Source organism: Perna viridis, chromosome 13 (genome assembly GCF_037379345.1).
Source record: "Perna viridis isolate PV_CMFRI_1.1 ecotype Kerala chromosome 13, ASM3737934v1, whole genome shotgun sequence".
NCBI lineage: Eukaryota > Metazoa > Mollusca > Bivalvia > Mytilida > Mytilidae > Perna > Perna viridis.
In genome coordinates, this window is record NC_142457.1 from 16,291,298 (window position 1) to 16,314,118 (window position 22,821).

The 22,821-nt window shown below is 33.9% G+C and overlaps 1 protein-coding gene across 1 annotated transcript; it reads right to left on the reverse strand.

Annotated features, from left to right (window-relative positions):
* Positions 1 to 1,734: 1,734 nt before the first annotated feature.
* Positions 1,735 to 21,955, reverse strand: LOC148599741 (uncharacterized). The gene is made up of 6 exons (XM_088557357.1): positions 21,806 to 21,955; positions 20,258 to 21,061; positions 13,604 to 14,393; positions 5,855 to 6,030; positions 4,519 to 4,739; positions 1,735 to 1,975 (listed from the first exon to the last, which is right to left on the reverse strand). The coding sequence occupies exons 1-6, from the start codon at positions 21,812 to 21,814 to the stop codon at positions 1,762 to 1,764; spliced, it is 2,214 nt and encodes a 737-aa protein (XP_088413483.1). The 5' UTR covers positions 21,815 to 21,955; the 3' UTR covers positions 1,735 to 1,761.
* Positions 21,956 to 22,821: the final 866 nt, after the last annotated feature.

Here is a 22,821-nt window from a genome sequence, read left to right on the forward strand (position 1 = left end):
TAATAATATGCACTAAAACAAGTGCATTCTATCTTAATGAATATATAGTGATGCGCTCTTGTTTGTTTGTGAAGTTTTAATGCATTTTGTGTTATAAATTAATCTAATAATAAATAAGTTGTAATATCAACCAGAGCCTAACATTTGAACTATTGCAATGTGCATTATCACTTCCGATTTTGAAAACTCAGCCTTATAAATGTTGTTAAATGGCATAATCGTCGTTTTCCTTGCCTGGCATTTCAATTGCATTAAAGACTATCTTAAAATATTAAACAAAAAACATTAATTTTTTGTTAGACGTATTGATATTTTGTTCTACCCTTCAAAAAAAAGGTCCCAGGTATTATGAAACACTCCCTTTTTTATAAAACGGAAACACATATTTTCCATTTCCGGATTATCTTACTTTAAGTGTGAGCAGAAGGTGATTCATCATATCTTAAGATAATCAATGAATCTGTTTAAAAAAATTTGTCATGTCATAAAACAACCCTTCCTATGTTCATGTCTTTGGATCTGCTTCATATCGTGAAATATTTTTTGACTGCATGGCAGTAGTGTAAAAATTCTGGCGGGAACTTTTTCCTTTACTTTTCCTGTAGTAGAACATAATCAAAATTTAAGTGTTAGTTTCTCCAGTTCGCAACTTCCATTTTCAATTTTATTAACAGTTTCTATGAGTCCTACTGATCATGAAGTATTTCCAAAAAACATATTTGGGTTCTCCGATGAATCTTGAAATATTTTTGACTGGATATATTGTAAAAAATCTGACAGGAAAATTTCCCGTACTTTTTCTGTAGAAGAATATAACCAAATTTAAAGTTATAGCATCACTAGTGCACTACCTTTATTAGCACTTATATTTTCTAATACATTGGGGGCATACGGAAGAATTGCAATACAAACATATTTGGTATTAAGAAATTCATGAATCATCCCTTATAAGCATCTTCCTGGATTTAAGGCAGAACTGTACTTAATACGTCGACAAGAAATACTACAAGAGGGCTACTTTGGTACCTACCTTTTATCTGATCCATATATTGTACGATTTGTTTCAATCATTCAAATAATTGTGATGCATTATTCCTTTATGTAATTTTTATTTATTTGCAAGAACAATATAAGGATAATAAATGATATTTATAACGAAAAAAATTATTTACAAAGAGATGTATTATCTAACTTATTATTTCCTATTTAGAGTGATTATTTCACTTTTTTCGCGATTTTTAAAATTATATACAAAACATTGCATTGTGGATAATTGGCACTCGTTGAAAGAAAGGGATATTGTATATTGTATACATCAATTACATCGTTGAAATTTTAATCACGGGAACCACGTTTCCAAAGAATGTAATCCAGACTTGGGAAGCAGACAAACACAACAAAGAACATAATATAAATTAGATAATACATACAAAGTAATAAAGGTAAATGAGCAACTTGGACTCCACTAACAACTGAGAGCATGGATCAGGAACACCAGTAGGGTAAGCGTCCTCTACTTTTCTAGAAACACCATCCGAGTTGCTCATAAAAAGTCAAATCCGGGGAAGACGAAAAGAAAACTATGACACGTTGAACAAATCATTTTTCATGGCGCAGATGGATACATCATAACGATCCACGAGTTTTGGATTGCGACCATAAAACTTCTGTATTGATTACTTCAATGAAAGACAGTGTCAAATTCATATTATAAAAAACTCACATTTATCTTAATAAGTTCTGCAAGGATTTTTATTACTTTCAATGTATCATTAGAATTTGTTTTACTGCCAAAACATTTTGTTTGATTTTATCAACAATTAATTTCATATCTTTTTGAAAACTTTGCTGGATGTTAGAACAGTTCTTGTTCGATTTGTCAATGAAGAACCCATCCGTTTCTTCCCCTTTGTAACGAACATGTCGGCACTTTCTGTAGTGGTGTATAACCATGTTATCTGGATCAGCTGTTTTCCTGAGGAGACAAATGCATGTATGTAATGTTATGTCATAACAATAAATTGGTTGAATCCTAATGATTTGGATATAAACGAGGAGTGCGTGAAACATTATTCAAATAATTGAAATAGTTAACATTAATATAAGAAAATATATAAAAACGCAATTAATAATGAATGACATTCCATATATAAAGGGAATAGATATGGTGAATATATCAAAGAGACTACAACCCCAACGAGTCTGCTCAAGACCACCCATTGGTCTTCATTGAATGACGGGGAAACCCTATTGATATATCTAAAGAAAACAACCACTACAATCCTTTAAATTAATGATAATAAACCTATATTGCCAAAACAGTACTCTGACTCATTTTGAAAAAAAATCAACATTATTACGGCGGCTCCTTCTAATAAATGTCAACACTTAACAACCTGACTTTAACGAATCAATGCCAAAACTACTATATAGACTCCTTTGATGAAATGATAAAGTGGGGGATTGGACAAAGGGGCATGGGGAATGGGGTGGGGGATGGGGTATATGAATAGGGCAATGAGGAAATGGACGAGGGAATAATTATGACTGGTCAATCAAATATAATTATTCTGCCTTTTTCCGCAAGCAACGTACCTATCATAATTCTATGACAGCGCCCTAGACCACTCTTAATTTGACCCGGCCAGCGAAAGCTATATTTTATATAGCCTAGCTGGCCGAGTTGTCTAGAGCGCTGGACTTAGTGCAGGCGGTGTTGCCATAAATGTGACAGCAGTACGAGTTCGAATTCCGCGGAGGGAACGACCAAAAATTTGCATCTCAAATTTGATAGTTCTAACATCGTTGGGAATTTTTCAGACCTTTCTATACGTTTATATATCTTCCATGTATCAATTTAATCCGATGGAGCAGTGTAGCAGATAGAGTCGTCACATTCTGAGACGTTTGTATAATATTGATTTGTGGTGACATGCATCAATAATTTGATCCTCTGTCCTACATATTAACATCTAAATGAACTGTCCCGTACTACCATACATCGTGTACTAAGTTACAGCCCTAGATTAATCCTACGAGATGGAATGACGGTTCTAATATCGTTTGGAATTTTTCAGACTTTCTATATACACCCAGGAGGATCTCCACAACATTGTTGTGACGATCATAGAACATAATAAAAACTGGTCAAAATGTAAAAGAGTATCTCGGGAAAGCTTTTGGATGAAGAAATTGCAAACAACGTCTCTAGATGGAATTAACGAGAAAAAATAATTCATTTTTAGGTCTTGGTTTAAGGCTGGTACAGCACTACTTGCTATACATCAATACGCCGTACTACTACATTTGGACTTTTTATTTTTTTAAATTGTTTTCCACAGTTAATTGTAACTTTGATAAAAAGACCCTCTTTGTTATTTTCATTCAGGCTTCTCATCAGTTGCTTATGTGAGCCTTTGATAAAGGTAAAATCACCCACAACGTACGCGATTCAGCTTCTGAATCTGTTTTGATCTTAAGCTTTGTGAGTGGTATGCTCATATAGTTTTATGAGTTTTATGCTGAGGAAGGATATGAGTTATCCGAAATATTCAATTTAAATTTTACCATCTTCTGGTGATGTTAAACATATTTAGACGTTTATATATATATAGACTAATAGGTATATTAAAAGTGTTCGCACACATACAATGTTTACATTTGAAACAATAATATAAGACCTTAAAGGTAATTTCAAGTGATCACACTAATTTATATCTCATTTTCCAGAAATTGATTTGAAATATATGTATTACAACCATCAACATAATACTGATATAGACAATTTTAACTTTTTTAAAACTAATATTGCAATTTTTTAATATTTTAAACAATAATTTTGGACCATTATTGAAATTAAAATTGTTCTCACCCTTACAATCTGCAAAAATATGTCATTTTTGAGAAATTGGACTGAAATTTAATGTGTGGCATCCACACATATAATGCTAATTTTAACAATTTTTATATTTGAAACAATAATGTCAGTTCATCATTGAAATTGAATTTACTTGCCTCCATACAATTTCCAGAAATATGGAGAAATACGGAGTGGCCATGTAATCAATGCAAATATCGCGTGATTACGGTAAATCTCGAACTCGTCGGCGAGATTCGAAAATCAACATTGATTGCACAAAATCTTTTGCATCCTAATTCATTATATATATTTGATAAAACATTTAATGATTTCCTTTTCGGAACAAGTCGATGAAATGGGATGGAGCAAAGGAGCAATTGGGAATGGGGTATGTGACTATGGGACAGGGGCATGGAGCAATGGGGAATGGGGTATGGGGCAATGTGGAATGGGGGATTGGGGTATGGGGCAAGTGAGAAGTTTATTCCATACAGGGACTGTAAATAAGATAGGCAAAATGAAATAAAAAAGCCCCTCATTTAAAGCCATCAGACTATTAATGCAAAAAAAAAGAAAAACATTGGGATATGTTAAAGACAATAAATTGTCTCCTGTGTCTCAATGAATAAAAAGGAGTATTTTATTTTGGAAACTAATACCATGTAAATTCTTTGAGAGGTTTAAAATGGTGACAGGACATGCTGCCAAGGTGTACACGACTTGACATAAGGATATACTTCCATCGATCTCGAATTGCCATCGTCCCATTTAAATATCTTCCAATGAACAATTCACTGGAATTATCTGTCTTCCCCCAATCTGTTATATGTAGCTTCACTTTAAATTTGATACCTGCAAGGTTATCTGTGAAGACTGAGTCCTAGAAAAAATCATTTAAAATGTGTATTTACTGATAACTTTTATTACTAATATACAAACTTTATGTGATAAATAACATGGAAACAAGTAGAAATGATTGTTCTTGATTCATAAGTGTAAGAGTAATCAAGGGAACCAAGGTTATAGCGGTAATCAAAAGAATGTAATCCAGGGACAAAGACCAGACATGGAAAACAGACATACACAACAAAGAACATAAAGTAACTGAAATCATACATACAAAGTAACAAAAGTAAATGTGCAACTCGGACTCCACTAAAAACTGGGAGCATGGACCAGGTGCACCGGTAGGGTAAGCGTCCTCTGCTTTTCTAGAAACACCCGCCGAGTTGCTCACCCGCCGAGTTGGTACAATCCTACACTTTCATACTGCAGAATTCAGAAGAGCCTTGAAAATAAATCTATTATTATTTGTTCATATCGTAACGATTGATTTTATATCGTAAAAATACAAGCACGCACTTGTATGGTATGAACGTCCCATTTATACCATATAGCATTCACATTCCCCTTTCTAAATTGTCCCCATCCCCACCCCCATACCCCATACAGAATGTCTAAAATCCCCATTGATCATATAATTACCATTGAATTTGTCTTAATCATTGATTGATATTATCACATTGAATTTTATACTTATGGATTTCTCAACATTTGAACTGTCATTTGTAATTATTTTAGATATATTTTTTGCAGATCAGTTAATGCTTGAAAAAAATATTTCCTATTCATAATTCCCACCACCAACAATACACTGTTCTCCTTCAAATTCCCGATTCCCAATTCCCATGTACCATGGCATGGAAAGTTTTCCCCACACGAGTACTGTAATGTCCCATTCCCAATTGAATATATCTCATCGAATATTTACATTATCAAATTGAATTTTATATTTGTAAATTCTTCAACATTTATGGTTTTATTTGTAACTAAATCTAAAACATATTTACAAATCAATAAATTGTTTGCAGATAATTTCCCCATCCTCACCATCCCAATTCCCCATCCCCCATATACCATAGAATGGGAAGCTGTCCCCATCCAAATATTGTATATATAAGGTAAATGATGAAACAAATGATCTGATAACCGTACCAAATATGATTTCAACGAAAATCCGAACTTATCAAGATTGGGTATAAAAAATTCATCTTTGTCAAGAAGTGCTACATATTTGTAACGGTAGAACCTAGCTTGGCACTGTTGAGTCACTGGCAATTTGTCAGACCATTCAAATTCCCTTTGTCTTCCGACCTCTCTTTTGTATTTGTCTGAAAATAAAGCAGATTGACTGTTCTTACATAAAAGTTGCGCACATACTTATCAAACAGATAAAGTGCTGTTAGAGTATGGTTATCTTATTCTTTTCTTGATAATGTCATCGATTTCACGTTTTAAAAACTTTTTCATCTGACATTAAACTAATTATTTGGTGCTTGGTATAAGATGTGTACATTCATTCCGTTCTATCTGCACCATGAAAACTGATTTCTTCAACGTGCCATAATTTTCTTGTCCTATTTCGTCTATTTCAGACTTGAATTTTTAAGAGCAACTCGACCGGTGATTCTAAAAAAAAAAACAGAGGACGTTTCCCTACCGGTGCACCTGGTCCATGCTACCAGTTTTTAGTGGAGTCCGAATTCCTCAATTGTTTTTGTTACTTTGTATGTATGATTACAGTTACTTTATGTTCTTTGTTGCGTATGTTGGTTTTCCCATGTCTGGTCTTTGTCCCTGGATTACATTCCTTTGATTACCACTATAACCATGGTTGCCATGATTACTCTTTCTAGATTTGTTCGCGTTTTTTTATACCTTAAATTGACATAGTAGAAATAAAAGGTGAGTTGACATGAAAATAATGTACGGATGACGGCGGAAAAATATGAGGCAGTACCGAGCGTTTACACAGGTTTCAGCCAAATTCGCATATTAAGGTTTTTGCAAAGTCAGTAGTCTGTTTTTGTCTTTATACTGCCACTAAACTTAAAAGACAACTTGAAATGTATTTGACGTCAAAACAGAAATAAAGCTATTTTCAGAAAATGAACGTATATCACTTGTAAATATACATGTACCTACAACACATTTTCACTGTTCAAAAAGAATGGTTGCAATATAAATTTAGATCCATCAACCTCCAAAACATGGCCAAACCAATGAACAGGTGGCAATGACAATCTTAATACACAATGTAACAAACAAAACATAAGTCACTTATTGTATACAAAACTGGAAAACTAACACCACGAGAAAAAAGGAGTACTTGCTATTCGAATTTCCACACAAATAAGTGACATCGGTTGCTTTGAAGTGGTTAGTTTGTTGATCTCAAAAATATACCATTAATATAGCAAGCGATGAAAATCTCGTACGAGTCCAGCAATTATGTATCTCACAGAAGCAATGTCAAGAAACTGAGTTATCTGCCCCTGATATATATTGTTGTTGTTAATACTGAGAAGAACATTTTGGCATTTTCGTTGATATATAGTGGATGTATTATGTACTGTGAATTGATTTGTTTGTTTGTTTGTTGGGTTTAACGCCCGAGCAGCAATATTTCAGCTATATTCAGACGATGAACATGAAATGGATGATAAAATGAACATGAAATGAAAAATGGGATGGGACACAAGGATGACAGGGTCAACAAATATTGATTGCCACAATATAAAAGGGAGGGATGGGTAGGGTCGGGCAATTTAGCCTCCTGTTGCGGAGAGCAAAGGTTCCTACTCCTATCGAATACAACAGCAGGGTTCTTTAACGTGCGAGGAACGTGGCATCGTTCCCAACACGGTGCACCACTATGGTTTGCGGTCAGGTTTTCCGTGTAATAGCCTGACAACCCCAGCATGTAACATGCCAGGGGTACCCCATTCCATCACCTGGGGTACACATCCTAGTTGATCTGTGGGCAGAGCGCCTAGCCCCCGGCTATGTTTCTGAGCACTATTTAGTCGCCTTTTACGACAAGTTTAGCGCTGCTGCAGGCCTATTCTTTTGACTCCCGGACCTGCACGGGGCGTGAATTGGTGAGATAATTCCATGCATGTTACACTACATTATAAGCCAAAACGATTTGTGAACAAATTCGTCAATTTATCGGTCACGGTGGGTTTAAATGTATAGATTTTGTAACCGGATACCTTCTGAATTAACACTCAATTTTTGTAATAATGCGAAGTATTTATAATTAGTAAACAAAAAGGTCAATAGCGTCCCCATAAATGCGGAATTTTACGTATTCCGTGTACAATTTACCGTATATTGTGGCCAGTCAGTAACTGCTACGTTTAGTGAAAATTACACTCTTGTGTTGTTGCGTCTTGCTAATGATATGTGTATTGTTTATTCTGCTCGGTTATTTTTAGTTTGCAAAAAATCTGAATTTTGTATTTGTGTGTGTTTTTTTTTTTTTCGGATATCGGCTTATTTCAAGTTACATTTATAAGACCCGAACCAAATCTGAGTATGATACGTTTTGATTCCGGATTATAATAGTCTTTCAAATTTTTGACATCTAGTACTAAGACTAATACATTTTGAGAGATGATTTTAATGGGGATTGACAGAAATAATAGTCAATACAACACTTAGGCATATAAAAAGAGAGGGTTGGATCAGTGGTTTAGCTAACCAGGAAATCATAAGTGTGCTAAAACATTTGAAAAGAAGTACATATGCTTAACAAAGGGAACGTTTATTTCTTACTTATAAGACGGCACACTGAAAGATTGTAATTGCATTAATTATATAGATCCGATAAAACATTTCGACTTTGACCCACTACATTTCTTTTTTATCATCAAAACAATGAATTAATAAATACTAAGTCTTATACGGAGCTTCAATTAATTCGGAATGTCTGACTGGTCTAAGAAGAAAATTGATGCTATTCTTAAGATTCTCTATTTATCCGTTTCTCTAGCGAATGCCCTTTCGCTATAATTCATGTTTTTGTACCCTTTGAAGAACAGGGACTCAAAATAATTAAATAAAGGCTAAAGTGATATAATGTACTGCAAATTTTTGTTTACAATTATAACTGCATAATGACATAATAGCATAATTCCGAATCTACATGGCATACTGCATATATTTAATAGTCGGAGTAAGCCTTGGGCTGTAACCGATCGTGAAATAGCTTAGCAAATGAACACTTTACAAAACAATAAAGAACCATACTAGTGGTTTTTAGACCTAGGTCAAGGTGAAATCGTAATTTTGTCGTTTCTGTTGATGCTACATGTAGCAAACGGATCAAAAGGAACATAAAATAAACATACAGAGCCAAACTAAGGAAGTCCCCTACCTTGTTTTAGTTCATTTGAAACGGAGAACTATTCCAATATGAAATATGGCAGGTTTGTAAACAAAGGGTGTAATAATTCGCTATCGTCAAGGTTATCCCCAAAGAGGCATGCGCAAAGAAATTGAAATATCGACTCTTTTCTGTCAAGATATTCTTATAACCTGCCAGGCTTCCAATCAAAAGCTATCCCAGTATCCAGTCACAAACTTTTTATTCATAATAGGTCTGTGTGAAGGACACGGGTTGACATACCAGTATGTTCAATACTTTTACTCTCTCTAAATTTACGGCAGCTTAACTGTGCAAAAAAAATTGTCCTTTCGACATAAGGGTACTATTAAAAAAGTGTTCCAAGACAATGGCTAATAAGCTTTTCAAACCGAAAAAAAACAACAACAAAAAAACTTGTTGCTGACACAAATAATCAAACGTGTCAGAAAAAAGGTGTCTTGGAGGTGCAGTTTTAGTCGCATTCCATGACCGTTCAAAAACCTGGTATTGATATACAATACAATGAAAGTCGTTTTGTTTCTTTCTTCTGGCTTGCTCTGGCATGTTTAAGACGAATATCGGCGATATGGAGTCAAAGGACCAAATCAATTAGGATACAATAATGCACTGTTACTTTATGTGCAATAAAATCAATTTTGGCCAATAACGAAGTGTTGTTCTTGCTATTTTCTTTGAACTGCATTATTGGAATTACCTTTATTTAATTAATACATGATTTCCGTTTCTCAACAAATTGATAGGTTTTGTTGTAGCCACGACAACAAGAAATTATAGGCAGGTTAAGTGGTGTTCTTTTGAGTTAATGAAAAATTCCATGTTTATCTCAAATTTTGTCAAGAACTGAAATGGTTATGTAAAACTAATGCCAATAAACAGTTTTGTTTAGTACCATATAATTATATTTGCAAATAAGCGAATTATTCACACTGTGGACCACATGGGAACTTGTTTTTGAACTAATTGAGAACTGACTCTTTCAAAGCTACTTTTAGAATAAAAAATTCGAAATTTTACTGCAAATGCTAGATATTAAAAAATAATTTCAGAATGTGTTTCTTCAATATTTGCTTTCTAGTTTTACATTCCGATATTTCGAAGGTCAAGGTCGACCTTTCTTTTTAGGCTGCTAAAATATGAATGTTTGGCATGTTTACCAAAAACTAATGCAGACAGCACTATTCGCTAGTTTTCCTTAAATATAGCTATTGACTGTTGTATGGAATATGAGCTGATCTGATGTAAAAAGTTTGGACTTTTTCGCACCAGCAAATGGAAGTAAGCAATACAAAAATCATATAACCTTTTTTTTTTAAAAGTCATGATTGACCTTTGACCCCATTTTGTTAGAGACGGGACCACAATCAATGTGTACGGTATCGCTATTTCGATTGAGCTGAAATACGTTTTCCATCGAAATATAATTTAGCCATATTTTATTCCGGTGCATTAAATTCTCAAAAATCGTTAGCCTGGTATCCTACTAAATAAGCTAAACGACTAAAATGAAACAGTAAAAAACTGATGTTACAAAGATAAAAAGTGATATGTTAGTATTTATGCAAAGATTAAATGAACTTAAAACATGCGTCAAATTAGACTGTTCTAGACTAAACTAGTTACGTGATACACGTGCGTTAGGAATATCTAGTCCTAGAAACAAAACAAAAATCAACGACAAACTCAAGGAATCGACGAAAACTTTGCCACCATAAACACTTGTAGCGCTTCACTTTCTTTATCAATAACTAATCGCGGAAAGCGCTTAGGCAACGCAGAAAAAATGTTGATAAAACAACTAGGTCTTATGCTGAAATTCCAAAAACCAAACTTAATCAATCTGATAGAATAGTGTACTATAAAACTAAAGTTGATAACGACACTCTGCCTCGCAAATGATTGATAAAGCATTTTAGACAATATTGGTCTAAAACTGTTGATATTTATACTACAAAACGATGAGATAAAAACAAAGTGCATGGATTTTTAATGTCAAATTTCATAGTCGAAATGATGCACATTTTATGAACTACAAGAACGCTAAGAGGGACTCCCGATACCAAATGGACAAACAAACTATAACGAACATTTGTAAAAGTGCTGCATAATGATTGAAAATTTTGTTGAAGTTAATAAAAAAGTACGTTTGGTCCGTTTTAAAAAGTAGAAGACAACATTAAACTATTTGTCGTGAACAAAACGTGAATGGTGTATCTCACACTAACGATAATGACATATGTAATGCGTGGGCTGAACATTTTGAATCACAATTCAAATTTGACGACTCGTTAACACATTAAGAAAACATCAATTCCATGATGAATTTGTTCGTGAAATTCGTCTGAACTGCCATATGAATGATATCAAAATTGAGCAATTTACCTTTAATGAGATGTCTGACATTTGTAACAATACGTCAAGCAACAAATCTACCTTTTTGGATAATATATCCTATGAACACATCAAATATGGCGGAAGAGTCTTATAAAACACCTGTGTAACGTTTTCAACATAATACTTGATTCATACGTTATTCTCTTGTGCTGGAAGACTAGTGCAGTTATTCCACTTTTAAAAAGCGGTAATAAAAAGAAAAACGATTCTAATTTGTATCGTGGAATTGCATTAATACGCTCCATCTCAAAAGTTTTTTTTTTAAAAAAAGCCTTAGTAACATTCTTCTATTTTCTGAAAAGAAACTTTCCACACCCTTCACAAATGGCTTACCAGAAACAACTTTCAAGTATGTATGCCTCTTTCAATGTACAAGAGGTTGTTTATCACTACATCGAACGTAATAGTAAAGTTTTTGTTGTCCTCCTAGATAGCATAAAAGCATTTGACACAGTGTGGCATTCCACCTTGTTACTGAAACTTTGTAGACATGGTATACACGAGAACACATGGAATTTGATCGATAACATGTACAATTATGTGGACAGTTGTGTGTCCATAAAAAAACATGTCAAGTTTTGCATTATGGTGTTAATCCCCGTAATGTTTCAAACAAACTGACGATGTATGATGACACAATACCCTTAGTTACTTCTAAACATGTTGGGATACTTTTGGACTGTTCTTTAAAATCAGCGTACAAAACTTTCAATGCCTGTCGGTCTTACGTTCATCCGTGTTGTCTTTTATCAACTCTGGAATTCACCCGTCAATTATTATTCAAAGATAGTACAGAAGTTGTGTTACACAAAAGTCTTGTATGGGTGTGAACTTTGGAGTAGCTTAACTCAATCTGAAACTGATATTCTTGAATGGTCACATAAATTAGAATGTAAAACGTTTGAACAAGTGTACAAATCTGTTAGGTTGGTTCAGCATCGAGTGTTACATTGATAAATGCTAGTCATTATTCTTTGGCAGAATATGTAGACTAAAATTGAATGCATTGCCTAGAAGGATTATGGTGACCACGCTATTCGAATTCAAATATAAATGCACTAAAACTTGGTTTTTTCATGACGTGTATAGACTAGCTGATAAATACGATATGACAGAACACCTTGTAACATTTATGGAAAATTTCCATCAAAGAAAGCATGGTCAGCTATTGTCAGGGATCAACTAAAAAGACTGAACATTCTGAGTGGTATTCGAGGCTATCAAGCAACGATAATTTTAAACTATTCTGACGTATACACACCGAAATTAGACCACACCGTGCCTGGACTTATTTTTACCAATATAAAGTTGTGATTTGTATTAACTTGTATTATGTATTATATTGTATTACCTACAACTTACAAACACCAAACAAATGATGTATATTCGATCTCAAATGTGGAAAAAAATAGAACCAGAAACTCGAACGGTAAACAAAGATATATAACCCAAAAAATAACAACGACACAGGAAATGTATATACATAACAAATAATATGCAATGACCAGAAGAACACCCACAATGTAATATATGTAAATGAACAACTCCGACTTCACTTTAAACTTAAAGCATGGACTAAATTAATATGTTGGTTAATTGTCATCCGCTGGTTTTAAGATATCCACCCAGTAGCTCATAAAATGTGACGTTTGTGGTAGACAAATCGAAAACACAAAACAACGCCTGAAAACAAACCGTTAATTACGGTGCAGATTAGATTGATACGCAATAAGGAACAGAGTAACGAGAACAATAACGAGAGTTCATGGTGAAAACCGTAAAGATGACGTAAACCTTCTAGCAACATCGCGCCGTTGCAGAAGCTTAATTATTTTAAGTTAACTTTTCCTGTAAAGTGCAGTATAATATTTTTATGGGAAAAATATTTACCAAACAAAGGTGAATAATTCACGTGTATTCTATGAATGTACAATGTAATATTCATTTGTTCACAAATCTCATATATACCAAGAAGACCTGTAATGTGAAATTTATCAACATAAAACCCTGAAATTTATGTCAACGTTTGACAAAAATGCGTGTTTTGTTATGCATGAGGAAATCGCTATCTGATTTTTATCAAAAATGATTCTTTAATAAAAGTACAGGTGATGTTTTACCTTTTTCTGGAAATTCAAAATCTTTAACCAATAGTAGATATCCCTCAGATTCATAGTGTTCCAACACTTGCATGGCTTCAGAGTTTAACTGATATGTATGTGTCATAATTTTGTCTATTCCTAACAATTTCTGTGTCTCAAACCATTCCACTAACATTGAAGCATCCGTATCTCCGTAAGTTATTTGACTACAAATCGCCAAACCACCATCTTTACCATACATGACAGGAGTAATAGCAATATAATGGTTAGGATAAGCCTTAAAAACAGATCCCCATTGTTTCAATATTTTTTCTAAAGCAAGCTGTGAAATTATAGTTAAGGACCTAATTTCCGATTGATTAAAGTTTACAGGGCAAACACAACTCGCAGAATTTAAAGGAACATTGAAATCTGAAAATGTCTTTTTCACAACGTTCACACAAAATTCCGTTTCGTTATGTAACACAATACAACACAAAAACGTATTTCTACTTGAAGATATATGTTCCCATCCTTGGACTGCGATCACTTTGTTATGATGGTAAAAACGTTTTGCGGGATCAGATAGATTAACAAAGATGGCAGAAAACATATAATAGTTGCCATCAATAGATCTGATATAATTTCCCTTTTCGGAAACTGAGAGATCCGACGGAAATGATCTATGTCCTTGTCTTGATTCTTGGTTTTGTTTCAGCCAAATCTGTAGTATTAAAGTAATATAGATAAAGGCTTGTGTTGACAAAGCAAGTACGAACAATTTATTTTCCTTAAGATATCCACTTGTGATGAGTCTGTGTATTTCAACCTGAGATATAAATTAGAAATCAAAATCCTAATACAATCTAAACAAATGTTCTGTATTTTTGTATGTTAGTAATTATTTGTCGCCGAATTAAGGAATTAAGACTATGGTTAGCCTTAGATATGCTTATGACATTTTTGAAAAGTGACAAAAAAATTACAGCGTTCAAATGAAGTATAAAAACAATATGTTGTCTAAATTTAAATCCTTCCCATTGGAGATTCAAATTCTGTTGCTGAGGATGAAGAAATCTAAAATTCTAGTTGATGGAACTCCATCTGAGGAAGGCCGCTATCGTTCGTTTCAACTTGATCAATTACATGATTGCGCGTTTGTACTTTCCATTCTAAACATTTCTTCAACATTACAACCTACACGGTATAACTTGCACTCTTAACTCCAGAAATTGAACAAGAAGTGGAAAAGCCGTCAAGGTAAAATAAAATACCTAGTTTAACATGGTAAGAAAACATAGGCATTGAACGTTAAAAAACTGCATTTTGTCTAACAATTCAGCCTTCTGGAACACCTGAGCCTAAATTTAATTCTAGTGCGGTTGGATTTTCTATGTGTGATTTTTATATTTTGTGTTGTGGAAAGGTCTATTCTTCGTGCATTATCCGTACGGCTTTACAAGAAGCACGTACATGTTAAAATGTAAGAGTGTTGATTTATTATTGGGAAAAGGGATGAAATGTTTTCACTTCCACTCAAATATGACCTTCAATTTTAAATGATTATTTTTTACCTACCATTCTCATATATATGTGAAAAATCCTAATATAATCCCTGATTTTAAACAAAGTTTTTTTGCAAATACCAATCTATTACATTTGTATCATCTTCTCTGTGGTCATGGTTCAATTAAATCACATTTTAACCAGAATTATTTCAACGTTACAATCGCGACAAACAAAAGAACAAACTAAATATATCAGGAAGAATCTTAATATTTCGTTATTCTGTATTCAATAACAGCTTGCTAATTAACTTTCGTTTTCAGCAAAAGCAAAAACATTCAGTTTTGTGGATAATTTGAATTTTGCAACATATGCCGCATACGACGAAATATTTTTTTAACTATCAGTTAGTAACCAGTTATAATAGTAATGCCTTAATCTAACATTGATATATGATGTGAAAACAATAGATAAGGAAATCAACATCCTGGCGCGTGATAATACGATACCAAATGTTAATCAATACAATGCATACAGGAATTGACCGTAGTGTGTCTATACATAGCAATTTAAGTATGTAATGGTTTTAATGGGAGTTTCGAGAAAAACAGAGGACGCTTGCCGGACCGGTGCACCTGGTCCATGCTCCCAGTTTTTAGTGGAGTCCGAGTTGCTCATTTGCTTTTGTTACTTTATACGTATGATTTTAGTTTATGTTCTTTGTTGTGTATGTTTGTTTTCCATGTCTGGTCTTTGTCCCTGGATAACATTCTTTTTCACTAAAAACTGGGAGCATGGACCAGATGTACCGGTATGGTAAGCGTCCTCTGCTTTTCTAAATACACCCGCCGAGTTGCTCATAAAAAGTCAAGTCAATGGTAGACAAACGAGGAAAGGAAAACTATGACCCGATGAATAAATAAGTTTTCATGGTGCTGATGGAAACACCATAACGATCCACGGTTTCATGATGATGACCATAAAACTTCTGTAGTGATGACTTCAATCTTGTAGCAACATAACCCTGTTCCAGAAGCCTATTTGTTAGAGTTCTAGCGCGATACAAAAAGTCTGCGTATTTTCAAATTACTGCGTAGTATAATGAATTTTTTTCTATGTAATTTTCGAACAAAAAATAACACAATTGTAAGTGTATATAGGCTGGCAAACCAAACCTTTCAATATTTCACTCTTAGTTGTAGAAATCATGTAAAAAAAGCCACACGTCCGATCAGCAATATTTCAGCTATATTCAGACGGTAAACATGAAATGGATGATAAAACGAACATTAAATGATGATGATGAAATGAAAAAATTAGGATGGGACACAAGGATAATAGGGTCGACAAATTTTGATTGCCACAAGTAAAAGAAAGGGATTGGTAGGGTAGGCAATTAAGCCTCCTGCGGCGGAGCGCGAAGGTTCCTACTCCTACCGAATACCACAGCAGGGTTCTTTAACGTGCGAGGAATGTGACATCTTTCCCAACACGGTGCATCACTATGGTTTGCGGTCAGGTTTTCCGTATTATAGCCTGACAACCCCAGCATGTAACACACCAGGGGTTCCCCATTCCACCGCCTGGGGCAGACATCCCAGTTGATCTGTGGGCAGAGCACCTAGCCCCCCCCCCAGGCTAGGTTTCAGAGCACTATATAGTCGCCTTTTACGACAAGCTTAGCGCTGCTGCAAGCTTATTCTTTTAGCACCAGGACCTGCATGGGGCCGTCCTGAAGCAAAGTAAAATGAATCTTGTAGAGGGTAATCTGTTGTTAATGAAGAACTGAAAATGTTGAAATCCGCCAATGGAAAAAATAAACAACAATAGAGTTACAGTAGATTCAGCAAAAAAAAAGGTGAACATGACATTTTTGGCATTTGTCAGGCGAAATTACGTAAATAAGATATAAAGTACATGCAAATGCAAATGATCTATGTGAATGATATTATTTTGTGAGTAGTGTCCTTTATCTGATGATTTTATCTGATTTTTGTTGCACAGTGTCGTTTAAGTGTATAGTTTAACATGGGGATCAGATAATAGAAAAAGTACATTTATATTATTCGTGTGAAGACTTGTATGTTGGCCGAGTTTTCTGCGCGTTCGCTATTACTTAAATTTGTCACTTGAGTAGAAACCTAACTTCATCATTTTTATAACTTGAGGCAGATTCAAACTGTAAGAGGAAGGTGTTTTAAGCTGCAGTAGCATTATCGATAACAACCCATCGTTCACTATTACTTAAATTTGTCACTTGAGTAGAAACATAACTCAAGCCATTAACTTCAGGATATTTGCAAAGCATTTATGGACAACTAAATCCTCATTATTCCAATGCTAAATTTTCTTAACTAATAAATCCGGTTTGTTCCACTAGAACCATAGATTTGTGTTTCGTATTGCAGTGTTTAATTCAGTGAAAATTGCAAGCGAAATTGACATTGCAAATAGTGGCATTCAACCGACAACATGATATTTTTATCAACTTTAGTATTCGAAGTTAATACATGCTACTTATTACCATATTCAATGACAAAATGTTGTTTTGAATATCAGTCGGCACTTGCATTGTCCATCATCACCTCTTCGAGTTTCATGATAATAATCATGACAAATATTGTTTAAACTATAGACATATATATGATGACGACCATTAAACTATTATAGTGATGACTTCAATCTTGTAGCAACATAACCTTGCCTATTTGTTAGAATTCTTGCGCGATACAAAAAGTCTGAGTAGTTTCGACAAGCTCTGGCATAACGTACGAGTTGTAATATGAACACTCCGTGAAGGAATCGATGTTGCCACAGATGAAAAGAAAGTTGATAATTCTGAATGAAAGTCATCAAGTTTGTCATAAAGTGTGTTCAATAGTTATCCTCTGCCATCGATTTCTAAGTGTAGGTCAAGATATGAGGCTGTTTCCAGAGTGTCTGTAGTATCCTTTATCTCAAGGTCTTTGGGGTAGAAAGTATTGAAAACAGAAGAAATATTATACATAATTAACTTGAGTCTGTCCTTGCAATCAATCTTTGACATATTGTTTTGCAATTACAATATCCTTACATTTATTATACATGAATCTATTTACCGTATAAATCTTTCTCTTCGTTTCTATATAGAATGTGATACTCTCATTCACATTTTAACTCTTTTCAATTACCTTTGTTGCAAATATGATGTAGTCTGAATATAAATTTCACCCCTAGTTAGTTAAGCAATTAAAACATATTGCTATGATACGTGTAAAGCAAAATCAAGAACATAATTACGTGTATAGTTTAAATCTATCACAACAGTTACGTCTACACTGAACGTTACATATATCAGCACCTCGGTGGGTGGCTCTCGATTAGCAGTTGAAGTTTACCCTACCGACGCATTGGGTTTATGTTACGGGCTTTTAATAGAGTCCGATATATTTTTGGTTCTTCGTGCATGTCATTTTCTTTTTTGTTCATGGTCCTTTGTTGTGCGTGTATACTGTCCTCGACTAGTTGTTATCCTAGGATTATATGCGAGCGAAGCTTGCTCTTAAATGTATTGAAATTCGCCTTCCTCATAACATGTCTTTTGATTACCGTTCTTATCCTGATTCTTCTTATCTACTGCAAAAGTACTATTGTTCAGGGGTACCGATTTTCGTGGTTTTCATTGGTAGGTCAAACCAAAAAATTTGGTTCCCAACGAAAAAGGGGAATTTCATTGAAGTGTATACTAAACGCCTCAAAGTCACAAATTCAAAAATCCACAAACATTTGTTTCTTCCCTAATCCACGAAAATTGGTATCCACGAATTAAAGTACTTTCATAGTACCTGAGAATTTGTTTTTTCTCTTCCATTATGATTTTTCTATCAAATATTTGATAAAATGCACTTCATGGCTCCTTTAAGAATGAGAAACATTAATAACGAAATATGTCGATGGAGATCCGGAAGGTACTCTTATTTCCGAATGGACACATTTAAAGATTAATATATCTAACTTTGCTGAACATAAAATTTGATACAATAAGAAGGTATGCACAGGAAGTAATATTAATAAATATGGGTTAGCGTTTTAGTATCGGAAATATTTCCTTAAATAATATATGGTCTATAATGTTCAAATAATTCTCTTGATTGGCCAGGTGCACGGAAAGAAGTACAAAAGATTAGAATACAAGATTTAAGCGACGATATCAACCATATTTGTTGTTTTCTATGACAGACAAGTGCATAAAACCATGCCTGTCTAAGTAAAATAGTAAATCATAACACGAAAAATAAAAGTAGTCCAGTAAAATTCGGAGGGCTAATGAAAAAATACATCCAAATTTTTATCCGCAGAACCGCATCTTTGTATAACAATGTATGTCAAGGTTCTGCATTATCCTTTGACAAATATGGCCTCGATTGCATCGCTAATTTCCCTCTGAGTACAGACAAACCTGTGCATCTACAACTTTAAGGCATAACATCCCATAGATATGAGATGTTTACATCCATTTTATAAAAAAACAATATATAGAAAACTTGCCTGACTTTAGTTGTTTTTATTTTATCAATTCTGCAGAGAGGGCGAAAGTGAACTAAGTCTGTATTATGCTTTGAGATGTTCCCTATGTATTCAAGATAAACTCTATTCACAATTGACATGCTTGTTAATAGACGAACAATAACCACTAATACATATAAGGTAAATAAAACTGTGTAAATAATTTGACCATATCAAGTGAATATCAGGTGTTTATTTATTTTTGCACTCTCTTCAGAAAGAAAAACAAATAATCCTCCAAAAAATCGGATCAGTTTTTGATATAATTTTACATTAATTTGATGCTATGTTTTAAAAGTATTCTAGATACACAGGTTTGTCTGTATTCAAAGGGAAATTGGTGTTGCAATTGAGGCCATATTCGTCGAAAGGCAATGATGAATCTTAATATCTTCAAATTATTCAAACAAAAGTAAGAATGAATTACTATATAACGGAATTCTCGGAATGTTATGTTTGATAACCGCACGTGTTAAATCGAGTTCATATATATCTCATATATACCAAGAAGACCTGTAATGTGAAATTTATCAACATAAAACCCTGAAATTTATGTCAACGTTTGACAAAAATGCGTGTTTTGTTATGCATGAGGAAATCGCTATCTGATTTTTATCAAAAATGATTCTTTAATAAAAGTACAGGTGATGTTTTACCTTTTTCTGGAAATTCAAAATCTTTAACCAATAGTAGATATCCCTCAGATTCATAGTGTTCCAACACTTGCATGGCTTCAGAGTTTAACTGATATGTATGTGTCATAATTTTGTCTATTCCTAACAATTTCTGTGTCTCAAACCATTCCACTAACATTGAAGCATCCGTATCTCCGTAAGTTATTTGACTACAAATCGCCAAACCACCATCTTTACCATACATGACAGGAGTAATAGCAATATAATGGTTAGGATAAGCCTTAAAAACAGATCCCCATTGTTTCAATATTTTTTCTAAAGCAAGCTGTGAAATTATAGTTAAGGACCTAATTTCCGATTGATTAAAGTTTACAGGGCAAACACAACTCGCAGAATTTAAAGGAACATTGAAATCTGAAAATGTCTTTTTAACAACGTTCACACAAAATTCCGTTTCGTTATGTAACACAATACAACACAAAAACGTATTTCTACTTGAAGATATATGTTCCCATCCTTGGACTGCGATCACTTTGTTATGATGGTAAAAACGTTTTGCGGGATCAGATAGATTAACAAAGATGGCAGAAAACATATAATAGTTGCCATCAATAGATCTGATATAATTTCCCTTTTCGGAAACTGAGAGATCCGACGGAAATGATCTATGTCCTTGTCTTGATTCTTGGTTTTGTTTCAGCCAAATCTGTAGTATTAAAGTAATATAGATAAAGGCTTGTGTTGACAAAGCAAGTACGAACAATTTATTTTCCTTAAGATATCCTCTTGTGATGAGTCTGTGTATTTCAACCTGAGATATAAATTAGAAAATCCTAATAAAATCTAAACAAATGTTCTGTATTTTTGTATGTTAGTAATTATTTGTCGCCGAATTAAGGAATTAAGACTATGGTTAGCCTTAGATATGCTTATGACATTTTTGAAAAGTGACAAAAAAATTACAGCGTTCAAATGAAGTATAAAAACAATATGTTGTCTAAATTTAAATCCTTCCCATTGGAGATTCAAATTCTGTTGCTGAGGATGAAGAAATCTAAAATTCTAGTTGATGGAACTCCATCTGAGGAAGGCCGCTATCGTTCGTTTCAACTTGATCAATTACATGATTGCGCATTTGTACTTTCCATTCTAAACATTTCTTCAACATTACAACCTACACGGTATAACTTGCACTCTTAACTCCAGAAATTGAACAAGAAGTGGAAAAGCCGTCAAGGTAAAATAAAATACCTAGTTTAACATGGTAAGAAAACATAGGCATTGAACGTTAAAAAACTGCATTTTGTCTAACAATTCAGCCTTCTGGAACACCTGAGCCTAAATTTAATTCTAGTGCGGTTGGATTTTCTATGTGTGATTTTTATATTTTGTGTTGTGGAAAGGTCTATTCTTCGTGCATTATCCGTACGGCTTTACAAGAAGCACGTACATGTTAAAATGTAAGAGTGTTGATTTATTATTGGGAAAAGGGATGAAATGTTTTCACTTCCACTCAAATATGACCTTCAATTTTAAATGATTATTTTTTACCTACCATTCTCATATATATGTGAAAAATCCTAATATAATCCCTGATTTTAAACAAAGTTTTTTTGCAAATACCAATCTATTACATTTGTATCATCTTCTCTGTGGTCATGGTTCAATTAAATCACATTTTAACCAGAATTATTTCAACGTTACAATCTCGACAAACAAAAGAACAAACTAAATATATCAGGAAGAATCTTAAGATTTCGTTATTCTGTATTCAATAACAGCTTGCTAATTAATTTTCGTTTTCAGCAAAAGCAAAAACATTCAGTTTTGTGGATAATTTGAATTTTGCAACATATGCCGCATACGACGAAATATTTTTTTAACTATCAGTTAGTAATCAGTTATAATAGTAATGCCTTAATCTAACATTGATATATGATGTGAAAACAATTGATAAGGAAATCAACATCCAGGCGCGTGATAATACGATACCAGATGTTAATCAATACAATGCATACAGGAATTGACCGTAGTGTGTCTATACATAGCAATTTAAGTATGTAATGGTTTTTATGGGTGTTTCGAGAAAAACAGAGGACGCTTGCCGGACCGGTGCACCTGGTTCATGCTCCCAGTTTTTAGTGGAGTCCGAGTTGCTCATTTGCTTTTGTTACTTTATACGTATGATTTTAGTTTATGTTCTTTGTTGTGTATGCTTGTTTTCCATGTCTGGTCTTTGTCCCTGGATTACATTCTTTTTCATTAAAAACTGGGAGCATGGACCAGATGTACCGGTAGGGTAAGCGTCCTCTGCTTTTCTAAATACACCCGCCGAGTTGCTCATAAAAAGTCAAGTCAATGGCAGACAAACGAGGAAAGGAAAACTATGACCCGATGAATACATAAGTTTTCATGGTGCTGATGGAAAGATCATAACGATCCACGGGTTCATGATAATGACCATAAAACTTCTGTAGTGACTTCAATCTTGTAGCAACATAACCCTGTTCCAGAAGCCTATTTGTTAGAGTTCTAGCGCGATACAAAAAGTCTGCGTAGTTTCAAAGTACT

Bases quoted from the DNA above. Each gene is read 5' to 3' on its own strand.
- LOC148599741 (XM_088557357.1), bottom strand. The intron at 4,740-5,854 runs GTACGGTTATCA...GATTTTTTCTAG, and splicing joins TTTCGTTGAAATCATATTTG to GACTCAGTCTTCACAGATAA. The intron at 1,976-4,518 runs GTATTAGTTTCC...TTGTCTCCTCAG, and splicing joins CCTCTCAAAGAATTTACATG to GAAAACAGCTGATCCAGATA.